We start from the raw sequence: 27,003 nt of genomic DNA, 5'->3' as shown, positions 1-27,003 counted from the left end.
TAGTGGAGGATGCCACTTGAGTGAAACAGTCTAAAATTGCAGAATTCCCTATGCACAGTTATAATTCTTGTTAATAAAGTTTTTTTTTATTATTTTGGTCCATCTGTATTTTATTTGAACTTTTAATCAGTGATAATATTTGCCACACTCTGTATACGCAAATAAACGTGCGAATTTGTTAATTTTTTTTGCTTAGCTGAATCTGTGACAACTTCTACACTGGTGTGCCGAAGTTGACCACTGCAGCGTCAGTTCTTGGCTATAAAATTTCCACTTTTGTCCTTTAACGAAATATAGCTAATTGGTGCTCAATAGTAGTGCAAACCAGCTGCGATGTTTTGCTTTGCTGCGGTATGAATCAGTTGTAGATTCTGTCTTTCAACCTTTCCCCTAAATCAGGGCTGTTAGAATAAAATAAGAATGGCAGAACAAACTCATTGAAATAAATGCACGCTGAGTATGTCATCTCTGCACGAAGCATTTGCAGCGTACATCGTTGATCCAGTACACGTCAATCATGTCTGCTATTGAAAGTTGACAACTTGTGTTCGGATTGATTGGGGGTTAGGTTTAACCCCAGGAATGTTTGTAGTGTGTGGTGTTGTAGTTTTGTGTGAGATTTAAGATGTTATGTCCATTGTAGTGTGAATTTGAGTGTAAATATGGCCAGTCCTAGAACCCGCAGAGTTCTATCTGAACTGAAACCGATTGACGAGAATTCGGTAAGTGTAAGTCATTGCGTTGTGAAAAGTTTGCAGCAAAGTAATAACAGATTTTTAATTATTTTTCATGTATACCTTTTTTTTCAGAAATGTTTCGAGTGTGGGACTCACAATCCACAATGGGCCTCTGTGACATATGGAATATGGATTTGTTTAGAATGCTCTGGAAAACACAGGGGACTGGGAGTTCATCTGTCATTTGTGCGGTCCATTAGTATGGATAAGTGGAAGGATATTGAGCTTGAAAAAATGAAGGTGACTGTCGCAGGAGTGGTTGTGTTACACATTTGGCTATGTTTGCAAAGCACCTTCTTTGTTATTTGCTTGTATTATTCTGCTGCACATGAATCTGTCTGTTGTTTTCACTCTGTTAGAGGCCTTTAAATTTATGTGTACACAAATTGTGACAAAGTGTTCTGCAAAAAGTAACTAGTAATGCCAGACTATAAAGCTGAACTGCTGTCTCCCGGTTTTATTTGGTCATACTTGCTGTAGTCTTCATTATATGTAGCCACTCGGCAGTAACTTTTTCCTCTGCCTGCACTAATGGATAGTTAATTCAGTTGTATGAGACATGTGTAATCAATGAATTAAGACCTATCCTACAAATTAAGGTAGATCGATGCTCCCCAAATAAAGGAGGCACTGATTGGAAAGTGGGCTTGTTTAATCTTGAGATATGGTACAAAATTAGATTAGCAACAGCAATAGAAATGTAGTAATAGAGGAAAATGTACGTAAACACCTCCAGTAAATTCCATTTATGTAGTCAGATGTTTTGAATCCTGCGATCTATTGCACCCCCCCCCCCCTTACCACTCAATTTGTAAAGGTTACTTTATAATTAAAGGTAATTCTTCAAGAAAATAAGCTGTTGCCCTGATGCACTGGTATGTGGTGACAGATTTCTGTGTCTTCTTAAATTCTAATGATTAAGCTACTTGTGAAGTGAGATATGATGTTGGTGTAGAAACTGTTTAAATGCAAACAAAGCTCCACTGGCTTACACCAGAGACACTGTCACTTTCTGTGGAAGTAACAGCTTTTCAAAGTAATTAACTCTTGATGCTTGAATTATTGAAAGTGTTCTGGTGTAATGGTTTTTCCTTTGTATCTGACAAGGTGCATTTCTATATTTTGGTATGAAATTGTAAACTTCTGCACAAGACAGCAATCAGTTTCATGCTGAAAGGCATAAACCTTAAGTTCGTAATGTTGTAACATTTATGCAACTGTTTATCAGATTTTGCAGCTAGTTTAATTCATCTTTTTGAAATGTGCAGAATTAGGAGTGGAATTTACTATATTTATTTATGCATGGATTTATTTCACCTGACGAGACTGCAACCTTAAAGCTCTCTGTTACATCCAACAAGACATCCTTAGTAAGTTAACAATTTCTGTGGATAATGTTGTGGTCTTCAGTCCAGAGACTGGTTTGATGCAGCTCTCCATGTTACTCTATCCTGTGCAAGCTTTTTCATCTCCCAGCATGTAATGCAACCTACATCCTTCTGAATCTGTTTAGTGTATTCACCTCTTGGTCTCCCTCTGATTTTTATGCTCCACGTTGCCCTCCAATACTAAATTGGTGATCCCTTGGTGCCTCAGAACATGTCCTACCAAACGATCCCTTCTTCTAGTCACGTTGTGCCACAAATTTCTGTTTTCCCCAATTCTATTCAATACCTCTTCATTAGTTATGTGATCTACCCATCTAATCTTGAGCATTCTTCTGTAGCACCACATTTCAAAAGCTTCTATTCTCTTCTTGTCTAAACTATTTATCGTCCACGTTTCACTTCCATACATGGCTACACTCCATACAAATACTTTCAGAAACGACTTCCTGACACTTAAATCTATACTCGATGTTAACAGATTTCTCTTCTTCAGAAAATGCTTTCATTGCCATTGCCAGTCTACATTTTATATCCTCTTTACTTCGACCATCATCAGTTAGTTTGCTCCCCAAATAGCAAAACTACCTTAAGCGACTCATTTCCTAATCTAATTCCCTCAGCATCACCCAATATAATTCAACTACATTCCATTATCCTCGTTTTGCTGTTGTTGATGTTCATCTTATATCCTCCTTTCAAGACACTGTTCATTCCGTTCAACTGTTCTTCCAAGTCCTTTGCTGTCTCTGACAGAATTACAATGTCATTGGCGAACCTCAAAGTGTTTATTTCTTCTCCATGGATTTTAATTCCTACTCCAAATTTTTCTTTTGTTTCCTTCACTGCTTGCTCAATATACAGATTGAATAACATCGGGCAGGGGCTACAACCCTGTCTCACTCCCTCCCCAACCACTGCTTCCCTTACATGCCCCTCGACTCTTTTAACTGCCATCTGGTTTCTGTACAAATTGTAAATAGCCTTTCGCTCCCTGTATTTTACCCCTGCCACCTTTAGAATTTGAAAGAGAGTATTCCAGTCAACATTGTCAAAGACTTTCTCTAAGTCTACAAATGATTGAAACGTAGGTTTGCCTTTCCTTAATCTATTTTCTAAGATAAGTCGTAGGGTCGGTATTGTCTCACATGTTCCAACATTTCTACGGAATCCAAACTGATCTTCCCTGGGGTCTACTTCTACCAGTTTTTCCATTTGTCTGTAAAGAATTTGTGTTAATATTTTGCAACCGTGGCTTATTAAAGTGATAGTTCTGTAATTTTCACATCTGTCAACACCTGCTTTCTTTGGGATTGGAATTATTATATTCTTCTTGAAGCCTGACGGCATTTCGCGTGTCTCGTACATCTTGCTCACCAGATGGTATAGTTTTGTCAGGGCTGGCTCTCCCAAGGCTTTCAGTAGTTCAAATGGAATGCTGTCTTCTCCTGGGGCCTTGTTTTGACTCAGGTCTTTCAGTGCTATGTCAAACTCTTCACACAGTATCATATCTCCCACTTCATCTTCATCTACCTCCTCTTTCATTTCCATAATATTTAATAATAATGTAACTGAAATGCCAAATGGACAAAGCCTCAAGAGCTACCAACCTGAAGCTTAAAAGTACCTAGGCATTTTGGAGTAGGACAGTATCACCCATGAGCATGTACAAAATGTGGTCAACAAAGAGTATACTGAAAGGGCCAGGAAAATTTTGAAAAGCAAATTGAATGATACCTACACCTTCAAGGCCTTCAACATCTGGGCCATAAGCATCCTCAGATACGCTGCAGGCTTTGTGAACTGGATATACATAGAGCTGGATAATCTGAACAGGAAAACAAGGAAACTCATGACACTTCACCACATACATCCAACCTCACTGTGATGTTGATAGGCCAAGCATGCCCAGAAAAGCAGCCGGTAGAGGACTGTTGCAAGTGAGGCAGACAGTGGAAGAAGGGAAACAGGCATTGCCAGACTTTGTGAAAGATAGCAAAGAATCAGTGGTGATCGAAGTCAACAACAGAAAGTTTCTCAGAGTACAGAAAACCAAAAATCAGTACCAAAAAGCTGTGCTCCAAATCCAAATCAACAGCCTTCATAATAAAGCATTGCATAAGCAGTTTTTGGAGAAAACTGAAGACGAAATAGATAAAGATCTGGTCTTGAATGACGAGAGAACTATAAAGAAGAACACTGAATGAAAGATTTTTACTGCACAAGAACAAGCCTTCAGAACTAATGCCATCAATGCAAAAATTGACACACACCCAATGTGCACACTCTGCAAAGAAGCTGATGAAACAACCGATCATATCTAGAGCTGTTGTAGAAGGTTGCTCAGTCCAATTATAAGCAGAGGCATACCGATTAGGCATGAATGATCCACTGGAACTGGAACATTGCCATCTGTCAGTGGTAAGAATCTTGTAGAACCACAAACCAGAAAAAGTTGGTGAAAATGAACATGCTAAATTTCTATGGAACTTCTGACTCCAGACACCAGATATCACAAATGTGAAGAAAAAAAAGAAAGAAATTGTAGATCATTGACTTTGCCATTCCAGGTGACAGCAGAATAAGTGAGAAACTACTACACTACTGTTTGGAAAAAGTGAAGCACCAAGACAGAGATGTGATATGAACGAAATGTATTCCACCTATTAGGGCATGAACTACACACAATTAGTATTACAGACCAGTACATACACTGTGAATGTGGAAATTCGGTATAGAGTTGCTGTACTGCATGCTACAGCCAGAGCTACTAGATGTTGTTGCATGGAATCAGAATGTGTGAATATGCTGCTGGGGAATACTCTGCCACACAGTTGGTGGGCATGTCCACAGAGCATCAATTGTGCCTGCAGGGGGACCTGAATGAAGTTGCTGACCTACAATATCTGTGACCTATTCAGTGGGTGACATGTCAGGAAAACAGGCAAGCCATTCTACAAAGAAGACTATCATTGTCGGACAAGTTGAAGTGGAACTTGTCTGAAAAAACTACATTTTGCCACTCAGCATGCCAGTGTTTCTTGTGCTCAATTTGCATGCATAAATGTGCAACAATTTTAGAATTTTATCTACATTTATTTTGCTTTAATGTGTGCAAAGGCACTGGTAACCTCACCATTGAGCACCTGTAAACTCCAAACACACACTGTCGGTGCTATGTAAGACCACCTCCTCTTCACAGGTTCCACATATGCCTCACTGTTGGACCAGTCTGCCCTGTATGAGGCACTGACTGACAAACTCACCTCACACAGTCCTGTCATTGGAAATATGGAAGCGTTCAATCCCGCCCGTCTGCTTTGACCCATGACGTCACAAATATGGCGGAAACGACCATAAAGCACGATTCCAATATGGCGCATATAAAGTTGTTACGTACACATTATGAGGACGAAAATACATCGAAAAAAACACACACACACACACACACACACACACACACGTTCCACAAAAAGCCTAATGACACTAACGGGACAAGTGCGGGAAATAGGGGGGTTTTGGGTGGGGACAAAGTAAATAAAACAAATTTGGACACCCACCACCATACAAAACCATGCAAAACGACGAAAAAAACAGACATCACAAAACTCCCCAAATACCACTAAACACAATATCATGTGGAATCAGATACTTCCCTTGACCTCTACAGCTCAACAGCAGCTCCCAGTCCCATAAATTAGGACCTAACACTTCCCTTGACCTATATAGCTCAAAAAAATTTCCCGATACCAATGCCAACATTCACAGCCACACATTGGGATCAAACACTTCCCTTGACCTGTCTTCTCCACATACAGCTGTCCCTGGTCCGAGACACGGGAACTTTAAGTAAGCCTCATTTCTTCACAATATACTGAACACTTCACGACTATATCCAAAAATCCGAATAGTTGAAGAAATTTTATTAGAGACAACGCACTGTCCACCATCATAGCCGACAACCGAAAACTGTTGACCCTGTCAGTCATATCCATACCTACCAAAGACATAAAAAAAGCAATTTACCAAAATTCACATGCGACGCCACACTCACAAACTAAACCAAAAACATCACCTAACACACCACCAGAGAGTACCACCGATCGCATCAAAACAACACCTACAAACACGCCACTCTCACAAATTGGATTCCGCGCCATCGTGACGTCACACACCACAACAGCCTTAAGTCACAGGTCAAAGCCGACGGTTGGGATCGGACACTTCGGTCGACCCGTCATTCTGCTCTGTTCAAATGCTTTCACATGCCAATATTCCACCCTGTGATGTTGGTGAGGCATAGTGGCACTTGGTCACACATTTCCATTAGTATGATGGCTCTGCACCAACTGAATGTTGTCACACAAAAGGGCACTTTTGGGCCTACATGCACATTTAAATCACTTATTATGGTTCCACTAGTGTACAGGTCCCTCTTATCATGGTGTGTTGCAGACCATTTCTCCTGAGAATGACTGTGGCATAAACCATTGAAAGTGGTCCCAGTGGCTCTCAACACGCTGGAAGCAGTGCCAAAAGATATTAGTGGACACTTGAAAAGCATTGGTATTGATGAAATATCCATCTCCCTGCTGCAAAAAGCCATTTCACTGTGATCTGCACGAATTATCCAATGACAAATTGTACAGTCGTAGGCACTTGGGAAATGTGGGAGTAGCGATAAAATACAGAATTCTGGTAGTAAACTCATTTGCTGTGTTTACTGTTGTAAACAATATGAATAACAGTAATAATACTAAAGTAATTTATGAATTAGTATTTTGGAAAATTCATTCTAATTAATACTTGTGTTGCTCAATATTCTCATTATATTTTGTTGGATGTGGGTAACAACATCTACAGAAATGTACAGCACCAGCACAGGGGTAATGAGATACGAAGAAAAGGTTGACTGGTATGGAGAAGAATGAAAAATGATACAGTTATAGAAGTATTGGTCTGCTGTTGGACAGAATGAAAAGAGCTGGGACAACTGGGAGGAAGGGTACACTGAGGAGGAAGAGCTTCAAACTTCTAATGCAGAGTAGTTTTGGGAAGAGAAGGTAGCTACTGAGTGCTTTGTTCCAGAGTTGTGTGGCTGAAATGGAAAAGGGATGAAACAGATTTATTGTTATACTTCAGTACAACCTAGTTGCTGGATGTATAAGGTGTTGGTGTTATTGTTGTCTTGAGTCTGAAGACTGGTTTGAGCAGCTCTCCATGCTACTGTATTTTGTACAAACCTCTTCATCTCTGAACAACTACTGCAACCTACATCCTTCTGAGTCTGCTTACTGTATTCATCGCGTGGCCTTCGTTTACAATTTTTACCACCGCACACTTTTGTCCATAAATTGGTGATCCCTCGATGAATCAGAATATGTTCTATCAGCCGATCCCCCTCCTTTGGTAAAGTTGTGCCTCAAATTTCTTGTTTCTGCTATTCTGTTCAGTTCTTCCTCATTAGGTATGTGATGTACCCATCTAATCTTCAGCATCCTTCTGTAGCATCACATTCAAAAAGCATCTATTGTCTTCTTGTCTAAGCTGATTATCATCATTGTTTCACTCCTATACAAGGCTAACTTAAATCTGTATTTGAAGTTAAAAAATTATCACGTTCAGAAATGCTTTACTTGCCATCGCCTGTCTGCATTTTATATCCTCTCTACTTCAGCCAACATCAGTTATTTTTCTGCCCAAAGAGCAAAACTCATCTGCTACCTGTAGTGTCTTGTTTTCTAATCTAATTTCCTTAGCATCAGCTGATTTAATTTGACTACATTCCATTATTTTTGTTTGGATTTTGTCGATGTTCGCCTTCTATCCTCAATTCGACTCTGTCGATTGCATTCAGCTGCTCTTCAAACTCCTTTGCTGTCTCTGACAAAAGTACAATGTCATCAGCAAAGCTCAAAGTTTTAATTACTTCTCTGGACTTTAATTCCTACTCCAAATTTTTCTTTGGTTTCCTTTACTGCTTTCTCAATGTACAGGCTGAATAAAATCGGGAATAGGCTACGACCCTGTCTTAACCCTTGCTTTCCTTTTATGCCCCTCAACTCTTGCAACTGCTGTCTGATTTCTGTACGAGCTGTAAATAGGCTTTTGTTCCCTTCATTTTGTCCCTGCTTTCTTCAGAATTTCAAAGAGAATATTGCAGTCAGCATTGTCAAAAGCTTTCTCTAAGTCTACAAATACTTTGAGTGTAGGTTTGCCTTTCCTTAACCTATCTTCTAAGAGAAGTTGTATGGTCAGTATTGCCTCACATGTTCGTACATTTCTCTGGAACCCAAAGTGATCTTTCCCGAGGTCGGCTTCTGTCAGTTTTTTCTATTCTTCTTCTGTAAAGAATTTGTGTTAGTCTCTTATAACCGTGACTTATTAAACTGATAGTTCGATAATATTCACACCTGTTAGCACATGATTTCCTTGGAATAGTACATTTACATTCTTCTTGAAGTCTCCTACATCTTGCAGACCAGATGGAACAGTTTTGTAATGGCTGGCTCTCCCAAGACTGTCAGTAGTTCTGACAACGGATGTACTCCAGGCACCTTGTTTTGACTTAAGTCTTTCAGTGCTCTGTCAAGTTCTTCTCTTAGTGTCACAGTTCCCATTTCATCTTTACCTACATCCTCTTCTCTTTGTTTAATATTGCCTTGAAGTTGCTCACCCTTTTATAGACCCTCTATATATACACTCCGCCTTTCAGCTTTCCGTTCATTGCTTAGTACTGGTTTTGCATCTGAGCTCTTGATATTCAAACAGCTCATTTCTCCAAAGGCCTTTCTAATTTTTCTGTGGGCACTATCCATCTTTCCACTTGTAAAATATGACTGTAAATCCGAACATTTGTCCTCAAGCTATTTTGCACTCCTGTCAATCTCAATTTTTCAACATTTGTATTTGCTTTTGCCTATTTCATTTGATGCATTTTTGTATCTTCTCACTTCATCGGTTAGTCAGTATCTCCTATGATATCCAAGGATTACTACCAGGCTTGTCTTCTTACCTACTTAATCCTCTGCTGCCTTCACTACTTCATCTCTTAGTGCTATCAATTCATTTTATAGTGTATTCCTTTCTCCTGTTCTAGTCAATTGTTGCCTAATGCTTCCTCTGGAACTCTTCAACAATCTCTGATTCTTTTTAGTTATCCGTCTCTCATCTCCTTAATATCCTATCATTCTGCAGTTTCTTCAGTTTTAATCTACTGCTTGTAACCAATAAATTATAGTCAGTCCTCATCTGCCCCTGGAATAGTGTTGCTGTTATGGAATGAAAATAGATATTTGGAATGTTATGAAAAGTATAGGACTCAAAGGACAAAGAAACAATTTTAGAAAATATTTAAATGTACGTACTTTTATATTGCTTTTAATCGAATAAAGATTACTTTTTAAAAAATAACATTTTTGGGTTCTCCTTGCAATAATCAGTAAATTCATTTAAGGAATAAAATGCATTTACCTCTAGTATTTCTCTTTGTGCTTAAAGGTATTTTAATGTTATTTATTGAGCTGATGCTGTTTGGAAGGCAATTGAATAGGTACATTCCCATATATAGTACACCTTTATCATTAAAATTACCAAATATGCAGCAACCAGTCGCAAAATCATGTTTTATTTATTCACTTTTTCAAATTGATTTCAACTGATTAACAGCCATCATCGGTGCTTTCAACCAATATGTGTCCTGAGTAGTAATAGGCCCCTACTGTCTTAAGCAGAGGTCAAACATAACGTTATGTTTGACCTCTGCTTAAGACAGTATTACTGCTCAGGATACCTATTGGTTGAAAGCACCGATGATGGCTGTTAATCAGTTTAAATCAATTTGAAAAAGTGAATAAATAAAACATGATTTTGCGACTGGTTGCTGCATATTTGGTAATTTTATGGTTTATGGTCATTGCACGACTTGGGTACCATATGGAGCCCACCATTCCTGTGTTGGATTGCTCTCTTCTTGTCTCACGTTGATAAACCTCTTCATTTTCTTAAAATTACTGTTTTTATTATTGTGTTCTGTTATTTTGTTCATATAAACATTTGTTACAGTTAAAATGTTTGGCAGTTTAGATTCTGATGTGCAGTTTGTTCTTCGTTTTGCATAGCTCAGTATGTGTATAGCCCTTTTCTGTATGAGTGCCTTTTTTGTGTGTACTGAGCTACCCCATAGTTTTATGCCAAATGACATTATTGATTCAAAGAGTGTAAAGTATTTTGAGGTCTTAAATACTTACAATTTTGGCTAACTTCCACAGTGCATAGCAGCTGAATTTAATTTACTGTTTATACTACTGGTGTACTCTGTCCATGATTTTAATCATCAATGTGGAGACCTAGATAGTTTATACATTGCACATGTTCAATTTTGTTTTCTTGATTTTTAAATTTTAATTCATTACCATTTGGTTGACTGTTTTTAATACCCATGAGAGTGGATTTTTTTAAAAAATTTCTCATCAGTTTATTATTTCTAAACCAGTTATCTGGTCAGTTTAAAATACTTTCAGCTCCATGTGTAGCTTCTTGATCTATTCCATCAATTAAAATGCTTCTAAGAGCCAATGTTCCTATGATGTTTTTGCCAACCCACACATACAACTCATTGATATCTCTTTTTAAAGTAGGTGCCACATCACAGTATTAATCCAGTGTTTGAGAAATTCATCTGCTTCACCTTCATAAGTAATATATTAAAATCAAATGCCTTGATACAATCAAGCAGTGTTAAAATGGTTGCGTCATACCTGTCTGTGGCATATTTGATATCGTTCACCTCCTTTTTTAATGCAGTTATGGTGCTATGATGTTTTAAAGAATGTAGTCCCAAGGCTTTAGGTGGTGCGGGTAATATAGTGATTGATTTGTAGTCTTCTAGTGGTTTTGGGCTGTCATTCATGAGTACTTGTTGAATTAAGCATTGTTGCTGCCCAGTAAGACGTATACTATTAATGAGAAACATATTGAAGACGTCTGTAAAAACTGAAATTATAATATCTGTAAGATTTTTAATCATACTTCTGCTCACTCTGTAATTGTAAAACTTAAACTTTCATGGCCAGAAATTTCAGGATTAATAAAATGTTCCAGATTATTATGCCATGGTCAAATGGATACTTAAAACCCAACATTTCGTCCCATCTGTGGAGGACATTTTCAAGGGGGATCATAGCTTCTTTGAATGTCTAATTCACACCCTGGCTTGGTACTGACTACAGCAAAATTCTGCTTCTGCATGCTTCCGCGCAATGCCGTGATGTCAAGTTTTCAACGTGTGACTGCAATTGGCTATTGTTGACTACCATCGTCCACTGTTGCTATCACCTCATGGTGGAAGACTGGTACACATCATCTTTAGCACCGGAATCCAGATGTCATTCAGTTTCCAACCCTCCTCCTTCCTATTGAAACTCCTGGCGTGTTTTACAATCTCTGTGGCTTCTTTGTGTAACCTTTCATGGTATCTGCTCGTGGCTGCCAGTGCTGGAGTCCTATCAAAATGAATGTGGTTGTCTCCTGGCTGCAAAGCATGTTCAGCAAGAGCTGATATGTCAATATCCCCTCTTCTGCAATTGCCTTTGTGCTCTTAAAGTTGTTTTTTGACCATTTTTATTGTAGTACCCATATACACCTCCCCTCAAGTACACAGAACCATATAAATACCTTTTTTCCAGCAGTTGGTGAGCATCTTTCCTGATTTTAGGTGACCGTGTAATTTCTGGGCAGGTTTGTAGATTACCGTGATGTTCCGCTTTTTCAAGATTTTTCCTATGCAGTCAGTAATGTCCATAATGAAAGGCAGGAAAACTTTAGATTTCACCAGTGCTTGAGCACTGGTATGATTTCTATGCAATAGTCTTGTTGCTCTTTTCGCCTTAGCGAATGAATAACTGTTCTTGAGGATTGCAGTGGTAAGATGTATTAATTCTGCTTCAAGCAGCTCTGGTTTCCATATTTTCCTTTCTCTATCCATGAATTTTTTTATGATGCATCACTCTTGGTGTGTGTGTGTGTGTGTGTGTGTGTGTGTGTGTGTGTGTGTGTGTGTGTGTGTCATCACTCTTGATGTGTGTGTGTGTGTGTGTGGGGGGGGGGGGGACCAGAACATTGTGGTAATCTACAAACCCACCCAGATAGATGATCACCTAAAACTGGCCAATGGTGTCTGGTGAAGATAGCAGGAATTTGTTTCGATCACCCCCAGGAATTTCAATGAGGAGGAGGAGGGTGTGAAATTGAATGATATCTGTATTCTGGTACTGAAGGTGATGTGCACCAGTCTTCCACCATGGTGTGATAGCAACAGCAGACAATGGCAGTTGACAATTCAAAACTTATCACGCCGTTACACGGAAACAGAGTTTTGCTGTAGTCAGTAGTGAGCCAGAGTCTGAATCGGACCTTCAAAAAAGCTGCGATCCCTGTTGTGTCCTCCACAGATGGGGATGATACATTGGGTTTTAAGGTGAAATCCATTTGACCCCAGCATAACAGCCCAGAACATTTTATTAATTGTCACTCCATAATTGCCTATTGCTTCTGAGGACATTCTCACGATTGCTTTCTGTAATGTGCATGCAGAAACAAACTTCAAGAAAAATGCATCTGTCTCGAGATGCTATCTTCTAGCTGATAACTTTCACAACTTGTGGACCATCCCCGGTTGCAAAAAGGTCTTGTAATTCTTATTCAGAGGCTTGGAAAGTAGGATCAAAGTTTGTTTCAATTCATGTTTGAAAAGAAATTATGTCTCAAATGGTTCCAGAAATATTTGATGTGTATATCTTAGCTAAATCACCCTATATATCAAGTCCATATTTTTCTTAATGGGTGTTTGGGTGGGTTTTTAATTAACACATTAATTTTACATGAGGGTCATTCCATGTCAAGTGGCCTAAATTTAGACAAGCTCCCCACTCGACCCTATCCAATTTTGATGAAATTTTTACAGGATGTACATATAGACCTTACATGAAGCACTGCCATATTACAGCTTCATAAGTAGTATGGTGGGGCCACTAGCCACCTTTTCGTAAAGGCTTGTTTTTTGACATTGCGACTGAAATGAATAAATGATCAACTTTGTTTTACCATTGTTCAGTATCTAAGAGACCTGTCGTGCTGAAACTTTGTGATCCTATTCAACTTTTTGGGTACAATAGCTTGTTGCAGTACAAAAGGTCAAACTATGGTAAATTCATCATAGTGTGCTGTCAAACTGGCCCATAAATCTTGTCATACCAAATAAACTGACATTTATATTATATTAAAAAATACATGTACCATTTGTACTCTTTTATGGTTCCCAAGCCAAATATTTCAGTTCTTGTTCATTCATTTGCTGAAATTTGTTACAAATAGCAATTACAGTTGATTCTAACAAGCTATGTTGTCGGCCCATTCTTGTTGCTGATGGAGCTGGAATGACAGAAATAATGTGTTGGTTTGGAATCCAACAAGCATCCTGCCGAACTGGCCAATAGAATGAATGTGCAGGTCCATTGGGGTGCACGAAACTGACTAAAACATCATTTTCTTCTTCTGAAACTTCAGACACGTTACCAATCTACCATTTTCCAACATATATACAGGCAATGTATTGGCCCAGTTTGTAAGGCTGTAATATTTCGAATGAAACTGTTGCTTGACTTTGGTCAACATTTGCCACAAAAAAAATTGTACGATTGGATACTCTTATAATACAAACTTGCTTTTCATTTAATGCCACAAAATGGTGATACTCTCTTGTTCCTGATACTGTGCATCCATTTTTTAACCTTGCTTCCTGCTCAGTTTTTAATGTTTCAATTTCTTCTTTTGAAACGAAAATGAATTGGATTCATCTGATATTCTTTGTACAGTATTTAAACAAATCAGTTGGCGTCAAAATCTGGTCCTCAGTTGGTCTTTGAAGACTTGCTTTTGCTGCCAAGCACTTTGCAGTTCCTCCAATTCCACCACATGGAGATTTTCCATGGCTTGTAGCAATAAAGTTCCATTCAGGTGAGATTCCAAAGTCATTTTGATGGTGGCAGAGATTCAGAAAATTTTTGAAGGTTTGTACTGCGCTGCTGACCCATCACTGAAGTAGTAAATGTGTGTGATTTTTCCAAGGAGACACTTTAGATCTTCTATTAATTTCACTATAAAAGCATGTACAGTGATTGCAGCAAGTTTCAGGCTGTTGTTTCTGAGCTACTCAACAAATGGGTGTAAGGTTGCTTGGCTGTTATTCCAGTGAAAACCTTGAGCTGCATCCTGAACAATGAAGGAATAATTTTCAGCAAAGTCCATTAATATGATGAGTTCAGTTGGCTTACAACTTTCTTTTATGCATTTTAGGTGCTTGCTCTGGTGCTTTGCAACATAATCATGATGAGTGGAAAGTTTGTCAATTTTTGAAATCAGATCTTCAATAAAATCCTCAGTGGTCATCTGCTTGCTTTCTAATGTATCTCTATCAGTGTGCACCCACTGTTTGGTCTCAATGGTATCATCTGGATCACTGTCTTCAAAACTACTTTTTAAAAACTGTTCCAGTAGTTCTTTTCCTGGACAGATTTCACAGCGGTGAAGCATGCAATCTTTGGATTCCAAATCACACACTGTTTCAGCAATCAGACTCTTACAATCTTCTTTAACTGGAGTGCTTGCAAGCATCAGTTTCATATTTTGGTGTAAAGTGCAAACACAGACTGAGTGCATTCCTGCAGCACCCACAGTGATTCACTATTTTGGCCTCAGTTCACAAAATTTGGAAAATCCAATTTAAGGCCCATGCTGAAGTTGATATGCAGCAAGCATTTCTTTCAAATTATTCAGTAGAAGGTATTTTTGCATCAAAGCTTTCTTTCCTTCTATTCTCATTGATACAGTCTTTTTTACCTGGACAAATTCAGTTAAATTCTTCATTCTGAAAAAATATTACCACTCTTTCTTTTATGGCATCTGGAATCTTCTTGCCACACTTGTTCTTTGGCAGAGCTAATAGACCATTTTCTGCCTGTAACTTCCTAGCTGCTTTTACGATCCTCTCTGAAACACCAAATTCTTGCATTGTCTATTTTATAGTCCAGCTTTGTGGTACTAATGTAAGTATTTGCAATTTTTGAGGCTGTCTTGACAATTGCAACTTCTCTTTCAATTATTTAATCAGCTGCTTATAATCTTCACAATCAGGACATGCCTTGCTTGTACTAGGTGTTTGAAGAGCTTTTGGGGCGAATCGTCCAGCAGCAGCAATGTTATTCGCAATTGCCTCTTGAGCTTCGCTTATTTTTCATTTTGCATAACCTATCACATCCCTTTTTGATACTATCTGAAATTTTAGAGGGGAGACCCCAAAAGCAGGTAGACTTCAATCGATTGATACTTCTGGATATGATTCATCTTCTGACTGGTTTGAAGTTGACTGATTTTTCTGCTTTCTTTGCTAAAAATTGTTTTCTGCAAGTTGGACAGATCTTCTGACCAGGTTTGACATTGCTCTTAGTCAAGGCTTGCAATTGTTTTGCTGTTCCCACATTGAAAATCCGTAAACCCTTTTTAACAGAATGGTTCTTTGCACCAAAAGGATTACAACAAGATCTCTGTAGAAAGTCATATTTGTCCACAAGTATTGCTTTGTGATGAAAGCATACTTGTGCATTTTCAGTAAGACATATCTCACTACTTTGGTTTATTAATTCCTGTTGCTCTACATAACATTCTTTGATTGGAATGAAGCCTTGTTGATGTGTTATGTTTTCAGATGACATGCAGAATTATCTGCAAGGCCAATGACATATGGTACTGAAACCTCGCTGATATCCATTAAACTACCATTAAATTTATGATTCCAATTGCAGTTTGTTTCAATATTAGATAAAGTAGAAGTGGAGTATATTTCCAACTGAAAAATGTTAAACAATCATAGATAATGGGAACCTCCTTGAGAATAAACAGGAAAAAATTAAACCTGATAAACATTTCTAAAGAGTTACCCCGTACCTTGAAATCATTTTTACTTGCCGAAAAAAAGAGGTTTATGCAGTAATGACAATGCACGTTACATAATTTAAAAAGGCACACAACATCTGAACACTCTTCACAACACAACAGTGTTGTTCAGACTGATTGTTGAAGCATGTTACCAAACTCCATTGTTGTTGACACTAAACTGGTCTGTCTCCAAAATAAAAAACAAATTTTTCTGATCAGACGAGGTGAGCACAGATAACACAGTTATTATTTGAGCAATCTGGATGCCACTTGCAGGCTTTATGACATGCTGACAGGTTGCAGATAACTAAAGTATCAGCTTCAGAAAGTTATTTTTCAGTAGATACAAGAGAATAAAGTATAGTCAAAATTTGGTACAACAATATTTATGAGCCACTTTGATAGCATACTATGATGAATTTATGATAATTTGACCATAAGTACTAAAACTAAGCGATTGTGCCCAAAAAGTTGATCAGGATCACAAAGTTTCAGCACAACAGGTCTCTTAGATACTGAACAATGGTACAACAGAGTTAATCATTTATTCATTTTAGTCACAATGTCAAAAAACAAGCCTTTACAAAAAGGTGGCTAGTGGCCCCACCATACTACTTATGAAGCTGTAGTTTGGCAGTGCTTAATGTAAGGTCTATATGTACATCCTGTAAAAATTTTATCAGAATTGGAGATGGTCGAGTGGGGACTCTTAGGCCACTTGAATGACCCATGACCATCAAAGGCTTACCAGAATTCTTTAGCCATGCAGAATGCATCTGTATAGTGACATTTATGCTTAAGTGTGATTAAAAGGTGTGGCATAGGAACACTGTATATCAGTATTTGCTTGACAGATGAAGAGAAAGTGGTTTTAGAAATGAAAAATGGCAAAGAATAGCTTTATAGAATAATGGGCAAGTAGAACTCCCACTCTCAAGGTTCTGTATAAACTTGACTATATTTATTTATGGTTCATCCAATGTGGGAGTCAAGAATCTAGCCAATTTTTGCTTGTTATTGATATTGAAACAGGCAAGGTATTGCTCCTGTGAATTCAAAGAGTTTAATTTTATGTTTGAAGTCAGATAACAAATGACAAAAGAAATAATTTTTGTGGGATATAAATACAAGTTAACACTATTTTTTTCCCTTCTATCTGTATTGTGAAACCTTGTCTTTCATGATTCTTGGTCAACAGGAAGTATCCTACAGGTTTGATGAACTTGAGTTTGCGAGTATCAAAATAAGTGATGTAAATGTCCCTGTCTTTTGTTTGCTTTGACTTAGAAACTTCAATATTTACATCACTAAGGGTCAGTAGACCTTAATATGTGGCATAAACTTAAACTTGATATGTCTATACCCATTTCTGAGTACAAGGGTTTCTGACTGACTGTACCAAGAATGAAGACTTATGAAAAGATAATTTTACAGAAAATCAAGAACAAGATAGAACCACAATTAGGAGCTAACAACAAGGTCTTTGATGTGGAAGATCAACTATAGGTCCCATATTTACAGCTAGATAGACTGTAGAAAAGAAATGGGAATTTGCGAAAGACATTGTACTTTCATTCGCAGATTCAAAAAAGGCTTAAGACACTGTTAGATGGGAAGAGAGATGGCAAGTTTCTAATAGATTGGAGCTGTCAAAAGGTATGCAACTCAGAATTGGAAACATATAAAACAAATTCCTGAATTGGGTCATAATAAATGACAAAAAGTTGGAATGGTTTAGAACAGGCAGACAAGGAAGTGTGCTCTCAGCTGTGTTCTTCAGTATTGGTAGGGCAACATCATAAGGAAAGTTCAGCAAGGATTAGATACAAAAATCATAGCATGTGCAGATGATTTGATGACGTGGGAAGACAATGAACAAAAATTGGAATAACTCAATACCTGATAGAGGATAACTGGAAAAGCAGGCATGAGAACAAGTTTAACAAAAAGTGTAGTAATGAAAATTGGCAGGGGAAAATGAAAAAAATTGAGACTGTATGTTGTAATGCGTGGAGTAGATGCTTTCAGGTATCAAAGAAGTAAGTTGATGAGGAAAGAAAAGATCAAGGAAGAAATTTCGAAGAGGATAGAAAACTGCTCAAAATTGTGTATTTGAAATAATTAGTAACTGGAAAATACCTGCCAAAGGATATATCATGGCATACAAATAGTATTATCTAATAATTTTGACCTGTGGCTCAGAATGTTGGACCTGGGAAAGAAAGCTCTGAACAGAATTTAAGTGATAAAAGTGTGATTTCTACAAGGGAACCTGGTTGAGGACAGAGTAAAAATGAAACAATACAAAACGTGATGCTGATCAATCCACTAAAAGAAACTCTTGAGAGAAATAGATTGAAATGGTTTGGTCTTGTTAAGAGGTTGGGGAGAAGACCAACTGGAAGACAATGAAAAATGTGGAGACACGAGGTGAAGGATGATGTGCTTTGGAGAGGAAAGAATTGGGAGGAAGTTCTACAAGGTCAAGTGCACCCAGGTCCAGTTTTCATGCCAAACCTAAAAAAAATTCTCTGACAGTACTGGGAATCAAACTCAGATTTTTTTCAAATGGCAGTTACATATTCTGACAGTTCAGCTACTGTGTATGTTCTCAATAATGAAATTTAATGTTGCTCAGAAAGATAAGCTGCATTTACCTTATGTTTTCGGTAAAAGATTCTCATGTATCATATTTGTTTAGGTTGGCGGCAATCGAAGAGCAAGAGAATTTTTTGAATCACAACCAGACTGGGATGACAGCATGTCAATCCAAAGACGGTACAATACGAAGGCAGCTGCTCTTTACAGAGACAAAGTAAGTCATGCGCCACATTCTTGTGCAGAGTTTCTAAGCTGAGTGCATCTTAGTCTTCCATGTTTGTCAATCATTCCATTAACTGTAATTTCTTGATCCGAAATGATGATGCAGATTGTGATTTACATGAAAGTATGTGTACGAACGGTAAGAAAATGGTAGTAAGTGGAAGCTATTTAAACATAATGCAGTGTGTTACAATGCAATGTGTACTCAACAACAAACATGGAGCTGTATTTCCTCTATAGCACAGTTACTGCTACAAAAATGAGCATATTTGTGGTTGATTGGTTGTAAGACAACAAATCCAAAGGTTCAGGGTTGATTCCACAATCATCCCTAGAATTCTTTCTGTCACTTCCTTCCCACCGCCATCCCGCCACTTCTTCCGCCCCACCCCACCTCTTCTTCCGCCCCACCCCACCTCTTCTTCCAACCCACCCCGCCCCTTCTTCCACCCCACCCCGCCCCTTCTTCCACCCCACCCCGCCCCTTCTTCCACCCCACCCCGCCCCTTCTTCCACCCCACCCCGCCCCTTCTTCCACCCCACCCCGCCCCTTCTTCCACCCCACCCCGCCCCTTCTTCCACCCCACCCCGCCCCTTCTTCCACCCCACCCCGCCCCTTCTTCCACCCCACCCCGCCCCTTCTTCCACCCCACCCCGCCCCTTCTTCCACCCCACCCCGCCCCTTCTTCCACCCCACCCCGCCCCTTCTTCCACCCCACCCCGCCCCTTCTTCCACCCCACCCCGCCCCTTCTTCCACCCCACCCCGACCCTTCTTCCACCCCGCCCCTTCTTCCACCCCACCCCTTCTTCCACCCCACCCCGCCCCTTCTTCCGCCCCACACCACCCCGCCCCTTCTTCCGCACCACCCCACCCCGCCCCTTCTTCCGCCCCACCCCACCCCGCCCCATCTTCCGCCCCACCCCACCCCGCCCCTTCTTCCGCCCCACCCCACCCCACCCCGCCCCTTCTTCCGCCCCACCCCACCCCACCCCGCCCCTTCTTCCGCCCCACCCCACCCCGCCTCTTCTTCCGCCCCACCCCACCCCGCCCCTTCTTCCGCCCCACCCCACCCCGCCCCTTCTTCCGCACCACCCCACCCCGCCCCTTCTTCCGCCCCACCCCACCCCGCCCCTTCTTCCGCCCCACCCCACCCCGCCTCTTCTTCCACCCCACCCCACCCCACCCCGCCTCTTCTTCCGCCCCACCCCACCCCGCCTCTTTTTCCCCCCACCACATTTTCCCCCCACCACATTTCCCCCACCACATTTTTCCCCCCACCACATTTTCCCCCCACCACATTCCCCCCCCCCACCACATTTTTCCCCCCACCACATTTTTCCCCCCACCACATTTTTCCCCCCACCACATTTTCCCCCACCACATTTTTCCCCCCACCACATTTTTCCCCCCACCACATTTTCCCACCCACCACATTTTTCCCCCCACCACATTCCCCCCCCCACCACATTTTTCCCCCCACCACATTTTCCCCCCCACCACATTTTTCCCCCACCACATTTTCCCCCCACCACATTTCCCCCCCCACCACATTTCCCCCCCACCACATTTTCCCCCCACCACATTTTCCCCCCACCACATTTCCCCCCCACCACATTTCCCCCCCACCACATTTCCCCCCCACCACATTTCCCCCCCACCACATTTCCCCCCCACCACATTTCCCCCCCCACCACATTTTCCCCCCCACCACATTTTCCCCCCCACCACATTTTCCCCCCCACCACATTTTCCCCCCCACCACATTTCCCCCCACCAAATTTCCCCCCCCCCCACCACCACCACATATCCCCCCCACCACATTCCCCCCCCCACCACATTCCCCCCCACCACATTCCCCCCCACCACATGCCCCCCCACCACATGCCCCCCCACCACATGCCCCCCCACCACATTTCCCCCGCCCCACCACATTTCCCCCGCCCCACCACATTTCCCCCGCCCCACCACATTTCCCCCGCCCCACCACATTTCCCCCGCCCCACCACATTTCCCCCGCCCCACCACATTTCCCCCGCCCCACCACATTTCCCCCGCCCCACCACATTTCCCCCGCCCCACCACATTTCCCCTGCCCCACCACATTTCCCCCGCCCCACCACATTTCCCCCGCCCCACCACATTTCCCCCGCCCCACCACATTTCCCCCGCCCCACCACATTTCCCCCGCCCCACCACATTACCCCCGCCCCACCACATTTCCCCCGCCCCACCACATTTCCCCCGCCCCACCACATTTCCCCCGCCCCACCACATTTCCCCCGCCCCACCACATTTCCCCCGCCCCACCACATTTCCCCCGCCCCACCACATTTCGCCCCCCACCACATTTCGCCCCCCACCACATTTCGCCCCCCACCACATTTCGCCCCCCACCACATTTCGCCCCCCACCACATTTCGCCCCCCCACCACATTTCGCCCCCCCACCACATTTCGCCCCCCCACCACATTTCGCCCCCCACCACATTTCGCCCCCCCACCACATTTCGCCCCCCCACCACATTTCGCCCCCCCACCACATTTCGCCCCCCCCACCACATTTCGCCCCCCCCACCACATTTCGCCCCCCCACCACATTTCGCCCCCCCACCACATTTCGCCCCCCACCACATTTCGCCCCCCACCACATTTCGCCCCCCACCACATTTCGCCCCCCACCACATTTCGCCCCCCACCACATTTCGCCCCCCACCACATTTCGCCCCCCACCACATTTCGCCCCCCACCACATTTCGCCCCCCACCACATTTCGCCCCCCACCACATTTCGCCCCCCACCACATTTCGCCCCCCACCACATTTCGCCCCCCCACCACATTTCGCCCCCCACCACATTTCGCCCCCCACCACATTTCGCCCCCCCACCACATTTCCCCCCCACCACATTTCCCCCCCCACCACATTTCCCCCCCACCACATTTCCCCCCCCACCACATTTCCCCCCCACCACATTTCCCCCCCACCACATTTCCCCCCCCCACCACATTTTCCCCCCACCACATTTTCCCCCCACCACTTTTCGCCCCCCACCACTTTTCGCCCCCCACCACTTTTCGCCCCCCACCACTTTTCGCCCCCCACCACTTTTCGCCCCCCACATTCCCCCCCCCCACCACATTCCCCCCCCCCCACCACCACCACCACCACCACATCTCCCCCCCACCACCACCACATCTCCCCCCCCCCCACCACCACCACCACATCTTCCCCCCACCACCACCACCACATCTTCCCTCCCCCCCCCACCACCACCACATCTTCCCTCCCCCCCCCACCACCACATCTTCCCCCCACCACCACCACCACATCTTCCCCCCCACCACCACCACATCTTCCCCCCACCACCACATCTTCCCCCCACCACCACATCTTCCCCCCCCACCACCACCACATCTTCCCCCCCACCACCACCACATCTTCCCCCCCCCCACCACCACATCTTCCCCCCCCCCCACCACCACATCTTCCCCCCACCACCACCACATCTTCCCCACCACCACCACCACATCTTCCCCACCACCACCACCACATCTTCCCCACCACCACCACCACATCTTCCCCCCACCACCACATCTTCCCCCCACCACCACATCTTCCCCCCACCACCACATCTTCCCCCCACCACCACATCTTCCCCCCACCACCACATCTTCCCCCCACCACCACATCTTCCCCCCACCACATCGCCCCCCACATCTTCCCCCCACCACATCTTCACCCCCGCCGCCACCCCCCTATTTACTCCCCCCCACCTCCCCTCTCCCCCCACCACCACCTCTTCCCCCCAATTCTCCCCTCTCCCCCCCATCACCACCTCTGTCCCCCACCACCACCTCTGTCCCCCCACCACCACCTCTGTCCCCCCACCACCACCTCTGTCCCCCCACCACCACCTCTGTCCCCACCACACCACCTCTGTCCCCACCACACCACCTCTGTCCCAACCACCACCCCACACTACCACCACGACCACATCATCTGGTCCAGAACTCATTAGGAATGGACCGCCTGTCACAGCCCGGGTGCCAGCCGAAATACTGTGAAGGTACCAGGACATAGCTGGGTCTGTTTGGAACCATGTGACCCAACGGGGGCAAGTAGTCTGTGGGACCAGGGACATCTTGTAGTGATCATGCTGCCACCTGCTTGCCTGGCAGGCACACGAAACCTTATGGCTGTTGTCTGCTGGAGTGCATCCTGTGGCTTTGCTTTGTTGCCATCCGCTTTGATGCTGATGTCTGACTAGTTGCTATGTGAGAGGTGAATGGCTGTGATGTAGCAGTTCTGACCATTGTTTACATAGACCTGGTGACGTATGTTGAATAGTGTCACTTTTGAAGTGCAGTGCAGTATTCAGTAAGTTACCATAATAATGTGTAACTTACTTTTTCAAGTTGCCTTGTACAATAGATTTTGAATAGTCTGAAAATTTATCTGTTTTTGACAACTTAAATATTACATTTCCCTTTCCTGTGACAGTATCAGTCTTTAAAAACAAGAAAGTTTTGTCTCATTATCATTGTGACCTACTTCACTCATAACATCGACTTCTGCATACCATTAGATAAATTAATTGCATCATAATCTCACATACACTATGTGATCAAAAGTACGCAGACACTCCCAAAAAATGAATGCTTTTCATCTTAGGTGCATGGTGCTGCCACCTACTGCCAGGTACTCTGTCAGTGACCTTAGTAGTCATTAGACATCGTGAGAGAGCAGGATGGGGTGCTCCGCGGAACTCATGGACTTCAAACATGGTCAGGTGATTGTATGTCACTTGTGTCATACGACTGTATGCAAGATTTCCACACTCTTAAACATCCCTAGGTCCACTGTTTCTGATGTGATAGTGAAGTGGAAACATGAAGAGACACATACAGCACAAAAGCGCACGCGCAGACCTCGTCTGTTGACTGACAGAGACCGCTGATAGTTGAAGAGGGTTGTAATGTGTAATAGGCAGACATCTATCAAGACCATCACACAGGAATTCCAAACTGCATCAGGATCCAATGCAAGTACTATGACAGTTAGGTGGGAGGTGAAAAAACTTGGGTTTCATGGTCGAGCGGCTGCTCATAAGCCACATGTGATGCCGGTAAATGCCAAACGACGCCTCGCTTGGTGTAAGGAGCATAAATACTGGACAATTGAGCAGTGGAAAAACGTTGTGTGGAGTGACGAATACCGGTACACAGTGTGGTGATCTGCTGGCAGGGTGTGGGTATGGCGAATGCCCGGTGAACGTCATCTGCCAGCATGTGTAGTGCCAACAGTAAAATTCAGAAACGGTGGTGTTACGGTGTGGTCGTGTTTTTCATGGAGTAAGCTTGCACCCCTTGTTGTTCTTCATGCCACTACCACAGTACAGGCCTATATTGATATTTTAAGCACCTTCTTGCTTCCCACTGTTGAAGAGCAATTGAAGGGTGGCGATTGCATCTTTCAACACGATTGTGCACCTGTCCATAATGCACAACCTGTGGTGGAGTAGTTACGTGACAATAACATCCCTGTAATGGACTGGCCTGCACTGAGTCCTGACCTGAGTCCTATAAAACACCTTTGAAAGGTGTTGGAATGCCGACTTCGTGCCAGGCCGTACTGACAGACATCGATACCTCTTGTCAGTGCAGTACTCCGTGAAGAGTGGGCTGCCATTCCCCAAGGAACCTTCCAGCATCTGATCGAACATATGCATGAAATTGCTAAAGTGAGCACAGAATTGATAATATGGAACATTTTTGTGAAAAAACACCAGGATAAGGATACCTAAAATCAAAGGTAATCAGAAGCAATTATGTCCTAGCCAAGGGTGGTTTGATATACTAGTCATTGATCTTAACTGCATCGGTTACATCAAGGCTTTCAAAGTTAACTACAGTATTTTCTCAACTTATAAACCAGTACTTAACTATACCTGTCCTGGCTTGACAGGAAGTTTTAATTCATGGTTTTTTGGAAGTCGAACGTGACTATTGTGAAGTTCACTATTCATTCATTATTTGACCTTGAAATTTCTGCATTTGATTGCCTGACAACCCAGTTCACTTTTTAGTTTGCTATTTACCTGCGAAATTTTGTTATGTTTCTTCTACTTGATAAGCTACTTCATTTTTTGTTTCTGCAGTTTGATAACAAACTTCGACTTGTGACTGACTTACAATTGTTATCCCCTTAAGCAAATTTACAGGAACTGAATTTCCACCCCAAAAATGAAGTTGCAGTACTTTGATCAAAGCCTGTATTATTCTTCCACTCCATACTTTCCATATCTGCTTTACTTTTTTAATTGATGTGGCCATAATTTCCACAAATTTGTAGTTTCTACAGTAAAAATAATGAAATTTCACCCATTTTCTCCAAAAGTTCCACTTTACTGAACACTGAATGAAAATACAAATGAGGTTTGAGTAGTTATCTGTTTAATTTTTCCTAAGGCAGCAAACGATGCAGTCCACAGCACTGAATGTAATTATGTGTTTGGTTAATATTAAACTTTTGGCCTCCAAAGCTTGTTCATACACTGAGGTGACAAAAACTGTGGAATAGCGATTGCATATATACAGATCAGATGCCAATAGTATCACATACACAAAGTATAAAAGGGCAGTGCATTGGCGGAGCTGTCATTTGCACTTGGATGATTCATGTGTAATAGTGACTGGTGTGATTATGGCTGCATATGGGAATTAAGACTTCGAATGCGGAATGGTAGTTGGAGCTAGACAATGTCACATTCCATTTCGTAAATCATTAGTGAATTGAATATTGTGAGATCCACAGTGTCAAGAGTGGTTGCAAGATAATGGACAGGAATTGTGTAGAGAATAATGGAAAAACTGGTAGAGGCTGACCTCGTGGAAGATCTGGTTGGGTTCTGAAGTAATGTCAGAACATGTGACGCCATACTGACTCTTCAACCTATCTTAGATTGAAGACAGGCAAACTTACATTTATGACATTTGTAGATTTATGGAAGGCTTTTGACAATGTTAACTGAAATTCTGAAGGTGGTGGGGATAAAATACAGAAAAGAAAGGTTATCTGCAACTTGGTCAGATACTAAACTGCAGTTATGAGAGTCGAAAGACATGAATGGAAAGCAGTAATTGAGATGGGAGTGAGAGAGACAGTACACACTGTGTCCAATGTTATTCAGTGTGTACACCAAGAAGGCTGTGAAGGAAACTAAAATGAAATTTGGGATGGGAATTTCAGTTAAGGAAGAAGAAATCAAAACATTGAGATTTGCTTATGACACTGTAATTCTATCATAGAGGACATAGGACTCGAAATAACAGTTGAACAGAATGAATAGTTTCTTGAAAACAGGTTATACAATGAACATAAACAAATGTAAAACAAGGGTGACAGATTGTAGTTGAATTGGAATGATCACATGGAAAATGTTGTGGGATAGCAAACTAAAGACGGTGATTTATTGGGGAACACTTGGAAAATTCTAACGATCTACTATTGAGACTGCTTACACTATGCTTGTCTGCCCTCTTCTGGAGTATTGCTGTGCAGTGTCGGATGCACATCAGTTAGGATTGATGTATGCTATCAAAGTCCAAAGAAGGGCAGCTCATTTTGTATTATTGCAAAGTAGGGGAGAGAGTGCCATGGGTATAATACATGAATTGGGTTGGCATCATTATAACAAAGGTGTTTTTCATTGAGGCAGGATCTTCTCATCGAATTTCTATCACCAACTTTCTCCTCAGTGAGTGGAAATATTTCATTGATGCTCACGTACGTATGGGGGAATGATCATCATAATAAAATAAGGAAAATCGGAGCTCGCACAGAAAGATGTAAGAGTTTGTTTTTCTCGTGTGCTGTTTGAGAGTTGAAAGGTAGAGAAATAGCTTGAAGGTGTTTTGATGAATCATGTGCCAGGCACTTAAATGCAGAGTAATCATGTACATGTAGAAGAACACTGTTGTAATTAGATTAGGAAGTGACACAGTAATAGCAGTAGCTTGTTACTTGGGATGCAAAATAAGCAACAGTGGCTGTAGTAGGGAGTATAA

The 27,003-nt window shown here is 42.2% G+C and overlaps 1 protein-coding gene across 2 annotated transcripts in view; it reads left to right on the top strand.

The window, feature by feature from the left end:
• The first annotated feature begins 479 nt into the window (after positions 1-479).
• LOC126259499 (ADP-ribosylation factor GTPase-activating protein 1) overlaps positions 480-27,003 on the top strand; it is a 96,718-nt gene continuing 70,194 nt past the window's right edge. For both annotated transcript variants that reach the window (XM_049956349.1, XM_049956348.1), the window contains exons 1-3: positions 480-722; positions 810-977; positions 18,816-18,929. In XM_049956349.1, coding sequence (XP_049812306.1) covers positions 663-722; positions 810-977; positions 18,816-18,929 — 342 coding nt within the window. In that variant the 5' untranslated portion in view covers positions 480-662. The remainder of the gene's footprint in view (positions 723-809; positions 978-18,815; positions 18,930-27,003) is intronic.

Source organism: Schistocerca nitens, chromosome 5 (assembly GCF_023898315.1).
Source record: "Schistocerca nitens isolate TAMUIC-IGC-003100 chromosome 5, iqSchNite1.1, whole genome shotgun sequence".
In the NCBI taxonomy this organism is placed as follows: domain Eukaryota; kingdom Metazoa; phylum Arthropoda; class Insecta; order Orthoptera; family Acrididae; genus Schistocerca; species Schistocerca nitens.
Note: the sequence above shows the minus strand (reverse complement) of the source record. Positions and strands in the feature narration are given on the sequence as shown.